Source organism: Glycine soja, chromosome 17 (assembly GCF_004193775.1).
Source record: "Glycine soja cultivar W05 chromosome 17, ASM419377v2, whole genome shotgun sequence".
Classification (NCBI taxonomy): Eukaryota; Viridiplantae; Streptophyta; class Magnoliopsida; order Fabales; family Fabaceae; genus Glycine; species Glycine soja.
Genome location: NC_041018.1, coordinates 6,339,964 through 6,349,218, shown reverse-complemented (window position 1 = coordinate 6,349,218; position 9,255 = coordinate 6,339,964). Strand labels below are relative to the sequence as shown.

Below are 9,255 nucleotides of genomic sequence, written 5' to 3'. Positions count from 1 at the left end.
TAAGAAAAGTTTATAAAAAAAATTATTAAAATAAAAAAATAAGTGTTAATATTTTAATTCCAAAAATAATTAAAATATGACACTAATCATTTATCATATGGCACTGTTAAAATCAAAGAATATCATACAGCACTTTACATTTTTTTAGTTCTCTATAGTATCTACCAGTGATACGTGCTTCCTTTTGTTTTCCTTTATTTTATTTTTTATTTTTTGTGTTGGGAGAAGGGGGATGACAGCATTCATTCTTTGTAACTTCAGAATTCATTGCGTGTCAAGTGTCACTATTATGTTGTCCATTTTGTGATGAAATTAATCTACGTTTGAAATTTAGCAGTAAATGATAAGTTAAGTTCAAAAATAGAAGTTGCTGAAAAGTTTTGCTATGTGATAAAATGTTAGCTTTGGTGCGGTAAGATAAAGGGAAAAAAACTTATCTGCCATGGTTTATTTCTCCAACCACTGGTTAATTTAGGAATGATGAGATAGAATCAGATTAATTTGAATGTATCACTTGTTGACAGGAAAAGTTGTGAAAAACCACCTTTGTCTAAAATTCCTTGCCACGCAAACTTCTAATAATGAGTGACAGAACTAGTACCTTTGGTGGAAGAGATTCCCTATTTGAGAAAAAGATCAATCAATATATAATTTATTAAAGGAGAACTACCATTACATTTTAACCCAAAATTTTAAGGTTTAGATCGATGGGTCTTCTTCTCACTTATGAGACTTCATTCCACACTTGTAATCCAATAAACCTATTTAAGGAAAACCATCCTCTTTGAAAGTACGCTATGTTTAAAAATTTTGTTTTCAACGATTATAACGTTTTTTTTAGTAATAATTATAATGTTATTATTGGTGAATCACAGTTTAAAAATACAATTTAAACATAAAAAAATATAACACGCCTATATAAATAATAATAATAATAATAAAACAAAGTAGTTAACACAGTTTTGACATTATATAATAAGGTCTGCATCATCATTTGAGTGATTTGACATGTTTTTGAGTGTCGGATGTGATCCACGACGTTGTTCCAAACATGCTATGTTAGCCAGTTCTGTTATTATCATGTAAATTAAAACCGAGGAATTGAAATGGTAACCGGTGTTGTCATCGTCCTACTATTGTGTTAATTAAAATTTTCTTCCAGGTTTGTTCCTCAATCCTTGTCTTGTTCCAGCAGTTGCCTAAAATCAACAGTGATATTAGATTCAGTTTTGAATTGGTTTGTCTTTTCCTTGACAATGATACTTAGTTCTTAAAGGACTACAACACCCAACCAACCAATTATAGTTGGTTTAGCAAATAAAGATCTGGTCACCTGGCAACAGGGAGTTACTACTGTAAGATTTCTCTAACAAATAACACGAGGGAGACGGGGAAAGAAATGTTTTTCATTCGATTACATTGCTATTTGAAAGAGCTGATAAATTATTACAAGAATTACTAAAGAACAATCATTCTACCACTTGCAGAAGGGGAAAAGATAGCCGCACCGGCCAAAAATGGATTCTCCCACATCTCTTCACCTAACGCATATCAACTTTGTAGTGTATAAGAAATCATTCTGTTCTCTTTCAAGACTAATTCAAAAGAAAAATTGGGGAAAAGAAAAAGAGAAGGGGCGAAAAAATATTCCTAGCGAAGTCAAAATTTTCTACTTCTGACTCTACATTAAGGCAACCACAGATCAAGAGTATAAAATAATCTGAGATTGCATAATCCATCAGATATTGAGAAGTAGTGCATTTCAACTTGTGGCACAATCTTGTAGATGAGGGTGACTTTGATTTATGTACTTGTCCCATAGTGGCTTATACCTGCCTATAGCTAACTTCAACCATGGCTTCATGTTCCCATTGAAGTGAATAACTGCTGCACTTTCAATGAGGCGGTTGTCAATATTTAGGTCATAACCCAATCCTAAAACATGCCATCTTCTGTCAAGTGGCTCTGTCAAACCATAAAAACAAAGAAGAGCAGGAGGAAGTGTCCCCAGCTTCCAAAGAGTCCCATCAGCATTCTGCTCTTGCCAATAGTGATATCTTGCGGTCACGTTTGCCTTCCGCCATGCAACCAAGTCAAAAATGTTCATACCAAATGCCCATGCACATGCCTGTGGATCAAACCTCGAGCTAATAATTGAGTTTGAGAAGTTGAGATACTTGTAGTAACGATGAAATGCTTCAAGACAAGTTTCAACTGCACCATTCACATTCCCATGCAAATCCAGAGAGAAAAGAGAGGTAAGATCCTTCTGGACAACAAGGTCATCATCCAGGAAGACAACCTTCTCAAGTTGCGGATAAATCTCAGGGATGTAAAACCGGAGATGATTCAGTAAAGACAAATACTTGGGATTACGCATTTTGGGTTCAACATTTAAATCTTGATATGCTCCAAAATAGATGGTTTGTGAATCAGGATTGAGGAGCTGCTTGACAAGAGGAGAATAAGATGCATTCAACCAATGAAACTCCTCAATGTTTTGTACCTCTATGGTGGCTCCTTTAAAGTCATTATTTAGGAACCATGCTTGCATTGCCCCATAATTGACTCCATTAGTGACAATGTGAAAGACTAATTGCTTTGGATGATCTGCATTAGAGACAGTTGAGTTTACAACTACAGATGTTGCCAGTATATTATCTGAAAATATGCAGAAATGATATAGATTGTTGTCCACAAGCCGTGGGGAGTTTTTCCTCTCGTCTGAGAATTCTTGCAGGGATGGCATCTTTAGCCAATCAGACATGAGTTTCACATTTAGACAATGAAGACTCTTAGGTACTGCTTCGGCTGCTATTTGACCAAACACAGTGCTTTGAACTATTGCTGCATTGGCCCGCTCTTCGAGAGCTTGAATATGTGATTTCATAGTCACTATTGTGGTTGCAATGTCATAATGGATATCTTGTGCCTTAAACATTAGAAAAGAAAGGCTTTTAATAATTGGCTCTGCTTCCTCCAGTGTGATGGGCTCACCAGTCATGGCAGCTTTCGAAAGCAAACGCTGGCAACTTCTGATCTTTGAGCTAAGCTGCCAGGCAAGGTGAAGATTGTTGTGTTCTTTGGCAATAACCACATAAGCCTTGGCCAGGATCATTTGTTCCGCTAACTGCCGCGAAAATGATGCTACACTTAAAATCTCTTCAGTAAAATTCAAGCCCTCCTTAGCAAAATGTTCAACTCTTGCATTTCTCTCCTGCAATGGGAAGTCACATGCTCCATCAGTATCCAAAAGGGGGAGATAAGAGAATACTTGTAACAACAGAAAGTGATAATAACTAAAGAGTAGCAACAGTAACTGAGAATATGAACCTTAAAATAGCTGTCACAGTAGTGTGAAGAATTATAGAAGAAAAATGAAGGTAAAATGAATCAAACATCTCTCATAAGTTAAAAGCAAGTTATGCACCTCAACTATAAAAAAAGTGAGGTACATAAGTTGATTTCAATTTATTACTTATGAGAGAAGTTTGATTTATTTTGCCTTTGCATTTCCTTCTCCTATAAGTGCTTATTGATAAGTTTATCCAGACTTAACACATATTCAATAAGAAATTCCCTGAATAGCATGTCCTGGTTTTAGACATTTTCCTGATTGCTGGATGGCTTGAAAGACCTAGAGATAACTAGCATAATAATGGATGATGATATAAAACCAAACATAATAACTCTAAAATAGCTAGAGGTGATGAAACGATGATCAGATGGTATAACTAGATATCTGGAAACAGGTCAATTGAACAGGAGATACATAATAATAAACGTCATACAAAAGGCAGTAAAATGGGAAATAGGTTGATGTTGCAAAGTAGAATGATAGAAACAAGTCACAGGTTTCGGTGAAATGAGAAACTATGGCTGCATGTGAAATTGACTCCATAATATAGCAATTTCTGAAGATTGGGTGACATGCATGTGAGTGAACAGTTGCAAGGGGAATGATGTGCAAGTAAATACTGAACAGTTTACAAACCTAGTAATTAGTGCCTGTTTAACTAAACAATTTCTACCTAGAGTAGCAGTTCTTCAGTCTCTTCCCTATCAAAATTTTTTTTAAAAAAAAAAAACGCTCTTTTTACCCTTGTCCCTTGAATATCGGTTTCTTGGCTGATTTAACCACAACCATTTATCTTTACCTCCCATTTCCAATAGGATTGAACACAAATTCCAGTATACCCAAACCCAAAAATACAAATGAAAAATTGTTTAAACATGCTAAATAAAAGCCAGAGTCCAAGAGGTTCCCCCCAAAAAATTCATCCAGCCATAGATATTACGTTCCTACTGCTACTTGTCGATACAGGTCCTCTAAAATGAGCAACAAATACGAATCCACCTTTGGTTTGATTTGATGTGCATTGTGAAACTTATCCTACTAAAATTGAAGAACGAATACACTCTTATAAACTCGCTTTGAAAAATGATAAGGATTGAAGCGAAGGTAGTGAATAAGAATAAAATTAGGATCTAATGAGTAACTGGTGGGGTTGTGTGTGCTTATTGGCAGAGTAAAGGAGTGATTGGGAATGGAAATAAAGAAAAGAGAAAAGTTGAAACTCACGGGCAAAGGATGATGAAGCGGATCTTGGTGGTGGTGATTGTGCTGCAGAAGGAAGAGGAGCAATCCGAGGATGGAGGAGAAAGCAAGGAGAAGCCAGATCCAATATGAAAACCTCCGTCGTGCCGGGCGCCGATACTCGGCAGCCCGTCGTCGCATCTTTCACCGGTTCACCACCCAATCCACATCCACTCAGATTCCGATTCCGATTCCGATCACAAAATTAAATTCAATTAAATAACAAACAACTGAGAGAGATTTGAATGGGGAAGGAAGCATGCAAGCAAAGCGAAGCAAGGATACAAATATTCAATGGATTCATTTCTTTGAGAGATGAAATTAAACCTACGCGTGTGCGTGTCTGACTCTCACCTGTTAGCCAGCCTCATACATACATACATACCAAACATTATTAGCATCGCTCTACTCTACACTGTTATTTCTTACAATAAAAATAAATCATTCTAAAACTACACATAATAATTATAAACTTATATTTAATATAAACATCAAATAACTATTTATTATAATTATTTTATATATTTAATATATAAGTATATTTTAAAACTACACATAATAATTATAAAATTATGAATTAAAATAACAAATAAGAGATTATGTAAGTATGTCAAATTAGTCACCATGTTAATTTCACATACAAACATTTTTATGTAAAGAGTCTTTTCTTTTTGAAGAGTTCATGTAAAGAGTCTAAAATATTAGTCAATGTCACATAAAAAAATATTTACAAGAATCTAAAATTGCTTAATTGTGATATGGAAAAGATTTAATTGGCATTATTAAAATGTTAGTTCATGAACCTTTATGAGCCACCAGGAAGGCATGCCCTCACATGATCGAATGTGCTGTCTTTTGAGATGGCATGGCATCTTAACAGAAGCTCAGTAGTTGTTCATTTTTAATCTTAACTATGGATTGGGAAAACATGAATATATGTAAAAGTGGAGAAAAAAAACCCTAAGCTTAGCCATTCAGCGAAGCCTCCCAACAATTTAAAGGGAGTTGAGTTGTCTTGTCCAAAATCTTAAGTCCATCCTTGCCCTAATGTTGGTCCAATTTGTTGGCATAGGACCTCACTCAACTGAAAAAGTTAAGTCATAACCCTGCTCTGTTGGGTTAGGCCCCTTTTACCCTGGGCACCCAGCCTATAACAAATTAATTTGTCTCCATTTTATTAATTTCATTCGGCACTATCTTCATTGCCATTGCTCAACAACCAAATAATGTTTGATTGCTTCTTTTTTTTTTTTTTTGCATCTGAGTTTCTAACTTTATATTCTCAAGTTTCCAATAACCCACCATTTCTTGATTTTAACTTCCTTCGATCATAAAATTTTAATCCAAATATTCAATTATATCTTTTAGGTGGGATGGAATCCACTCTTTTATAGCTATGATTATGTTAAGAGTCCAATTCAAACCGAAACCTTCTTAACACAAATACTCCATTTGTTCTCAAAGACTAATCTCTGGACAAATGAGAGTAGCTTATTTTCCATCGTACTACTGCACATAATGTTGCATGTTACTTTGTGACAATGCCCTGTATCTGACACCGTCGAAATAGTAACCTAAACCTTTTAATCTGTTCACGAACCAAAAATACGACACTAGCAGTACCTTGTAAATTGTAATTAAACTGCATTTTCCCATTGTACAATGTCTTAGTCACTTCCCATAGTACAGTGTTGTAGCTGCACAATGACTTGCAACTTAAAAATGACCATTTCCAAAATGCACAAGTACATTGAATTTTTAGTAACCAATTTCAACAACCTTAATACTTTATGGTCCTTATCCCATTTCATTTCATATTAAGCCAAAAGCCAAAAGTTTTTATGGCGTTTGGTGGTAATCAAGTAGCCTCCATGTTTCTTATTCTTCCTCCTCACCGCAATGGTCATGCAAGGGGAGTTCTGTATACAATACTCAACAATCCCAGGTCTTGTTCCCCTTCTTCGTACCCACCTCCGCATGATGCACCCCAAGATGGATTGTTTTCTTTGTCCCACTACCAATAATGACACCCTCTGTTTCTTTGCCTCTTGCACTATTGCAACACCCTTTTCCTCTCCTTCAAGCATCACCACATTCACTACCACCTGAAAAACCCATCAACTCACCAAGTGTTACTTCGTGCCCTGCATAGATGCATATATGTCCAATTCACCATAAAAACAATAACATTCCTCCAAACTTACCCCGGGTTTCTTCATCTCGCACATGCTTTTCATGTCAAGGAGAAGTTGATAAGTCTTCACATTAAACTTCGAACCAGATTCAGTTCCTGGGAATAGCAATCAAAAACACAATTTAGCTTTTTTCCCTTGTACATAATTATTTTGGGTGTACACTCTCTTGTTAGCTTATAATCAAACTAATAAGCTCTCATGTCATAAAAGTCTCATACGTATTTAATTAAAGACTAAAATACACTTTTATTTGTAATTAATTTGGTTTCTAAGTTTAAAAAGTTCTACTTTTATCTTTGTATTTTTTTAGACTAGTCTGATGCTTTCGCTAGATTTGGTACTTATAGTGTTAATTTTAAACTTGACATAATAAAGGATCACTGATGTGACATCTTTCGTGGTAAGTTACATACTATCAAATTAGTTTAATAAACTGATGAAAGAATCAATTTGATCCAATAAAGACTTCAAGTGATCAAAGTAAAAAAAAAAAGTTAACTTAGAAGACTAAACTGAAACCAAAAAGTATTTTATCCATGATTAAATTTTCTGTCCAAGTGCATCCTAATTTAGAATAAGGTGCAAACAGAAAAGAATAGTACTATTAGTTCTCACCTTCCCTTGTGGGTCTGGCTACATGAACAAGAACAACAGTGTCCTGGGTCTGAACAGTGTGAGAGAGTGCCCATTCAAGAGCCCCTTTAGCTTCAAAGCTAGAATCAACAACCACCAGTATCTTATTTCCCGTTTCACCCCTGTTGTCTCTGCCAGCTTCGTGGCCTCCGTTGCTTGAAAACTCAGTCCTGTTTTCACATTTGATTGAGGCAGAGGAGGAGGAAGGGGACTTGGATCGAAAAGAAGATGCAGAAAAGGCTCGAACACGAGGCGTGGCGCGACCAAAACACAACCGAATGCGTGGCCTTCCCATGTTTTGTGTTAGTTCCAAAGGACTTAAACTGTGTCCTTATATACACGCATTATTGAGGAACAAAAACTTCAATGAAGGCCAGTTTCTTTGTCTCACACTCATACACCCTTGACTTTGAACTTGTGATTCTTCTCTTTCAAATGAAAATTAATGGTTTCTTTGGCTTTTTCTGTGTGATGTCTTCGGTGGGGCAAATTCTGGAACGTGCCAGCCATGCATCAAGAGTTTGGATGATGGACGGGAGTTGACAATGTTGACAACAATTTCTTTAATGGTTTCCACACGCGTGGAAGAATAATTCTCTAGTCATTAGCCACTAAAAGAAAAATTAAATAAACTAGACTTGGACGCACTAATCATTAAATTAAAGTAAATGATGTTTGAATTTGAGGAGTAATGGAGATCACGTTCATTTAGAATTTTAGAGGAAGATTGAAACATGGAACCACGTAATCTCAAGAGTCCAGTGATTCCTTTGTCCCAAAAGTCACAAAACATTAAATATCCTTCTACATTATTGGATGTGAAGATATAGTACTATGTAAGGAAATGATGAGGAAGTTGTTAAACTTAGTTGACTGTGGTAGTAAGTGATAATTATGCTCCCAAAAATTGGTAGACAGGATTTTTTTTCATTATTATTTCCGTGAATATCTTTCATACAAGATAATTATACTTAAGACATGATTAAACACTAAACCCAGTTTTCCTTGCAATAATTATGTGAAGAACAAAATGATTGTGTTAAATCTAATCCTCATTAATTTTGTGAACATAAATTTTAGATAGAATTAGTTTGAGTCTGTTTTGTTCTTTAATTAATTAACAAATTACTTTCTTTCTAGTTTAATTTTAACAATTATATCGAGCCGCATTCTGTAAAATTTATTTTAAAAGAAAACGTGACGTTACTCTTAATTTATATTTAAATTGATGAAAAATAATAAAATACAATAAAACAAAATAACAGTTAATAAAAAAATGGCATAATTAAAAAAGCTAACAATATAAGAATAGTGAAAAGTTAATATAGTTAAAAGAAAAATTTAAAAATAAGAAGTGATTTAAGGATAAAATTGTTTAATGAAATGTGGACACCAAATAAAAATATTTTTTTATTGTTAGTATAAATTGAATGATAAAATATTTAAATAATTTTATTTAATTTGTATATTATTTTAATTTCATTTCATCGAATTGAACTTGTCATCAACACTGACCAGAGCTTACAGTTCTACTTGTTTTGTATGGGGAGATTCCAAATGTAGTTGACAGTTGCCACCACATCATTGTGTGAACTTCTTTTCGTCTAATATTGTTGTGGCGGCGGCAGAGACGTTGGCCTACACCACGGTCCTCTTTTACTAGGCTTGCCTGCAAACCAACTTTATGCACCATGATTGAGACATAAATATATTTTAAGAGAATTTTTTAAATGAGAGAATTATATGGTAAATATTTTGAGTAAAAAGTGTGACATTTATGTTAATATATGTAACTTTTTTGTTTTATAAAATATAATAATAACTTTTTTT

At 34.5% G+C, this 9,255-nt stretch overlaps 2 protein-coding genes across 2 annotated transcripts; both read right to left on the bottom strand.

Moving 5' to 3' along the window:
• Window positions 1–1,385: 1,385 nt before the first annotated feature.
• Window positions 1,386–4,990, bottom strand: LOC114392324 (probable galacturonosyltransferase 11). Its single transcript, XM_028353403.1, has 2 exons — window positions 4,583–4,990; window positions 1,386–3,217 (listed from the first exon to the last, which is right to left on the bottom strand). Exons 1-2 carry the CDS (start codon window positions 4,736–4,738, stop codon window positions 1,763–1,765), a joined length of 1,611 nt encoding a protein of 536 aa, XP_028209204.1. The 5' UTR covers window positions 4,739–4,990; the 3' UTR covers window positions 1,386–1,762.
• Window positions 4,991–6,203: 1,213 nt separating this feature from the next.
• On the bottom strand, window positions 6,204–7,877 carry LOC114392326. The gene is made up of 3 exons (XM_028353406.1): window positions 7,408–7,877; window positions 6,802–6,887; window positions 6,204–6,702 (listed from the first exon to the last, which is right to left on the bottom strand). Exons 1-3 carry the CDS (start codon window positions 7,718–7,720, stop codon window positions 6,415–6,417), a joined length of 687 nt encoding a protein of 228 aa, XP_028209207.1. The 5' UTR covers window positions 7,721–7,877; the 3' UTR covers window positions 6,204–6,414.
• Between the last annotated feature and the right edge of the window lie 1,378 nt (window positions 7,878–9,255).

Excerpts from the sequence above, each read along its gene's own strand:
- LOC114392324 (XM_028353403.1), bottom strand. The coding sequence starts at position 4,738 with ATGCGACGACGGGCTGCCGAGTATCGGCGCCCGGCACGACGGAGGTTT. Across the intron at positions 3,218-4,582 it reads CGCTTCATCATCCTTTGCCC|GAGAGAAATGCAAGAGTTGA; the intron begins GTGAGTTTCAAC and ends TTCCCATTGCAG.
- LOC114392326 (XM_028353406.1), bottom strand. The coding sequence starts at position 7,720 with ATGGGAAGGCCACGCATTCGGTTGTGTTTTGGTCGCGCCACGCCTCGT. Across the intron at positions 6,888-7,407 it reads AGCCAGACCCACAAGGGAAG|GAACTGAATCTGGTTCGAAG; the intron begins GTGAGAACTAAT and ends TGCTATTCCCAG. Across the intron at positions 6,703-6,801 it reads GCGAGATGAAGAAACCCGGG|GTGGTAGTGAATGTGGTGAT; the intron begins GTAAGTTTGGAG and ends TGGGTTTTTCAG.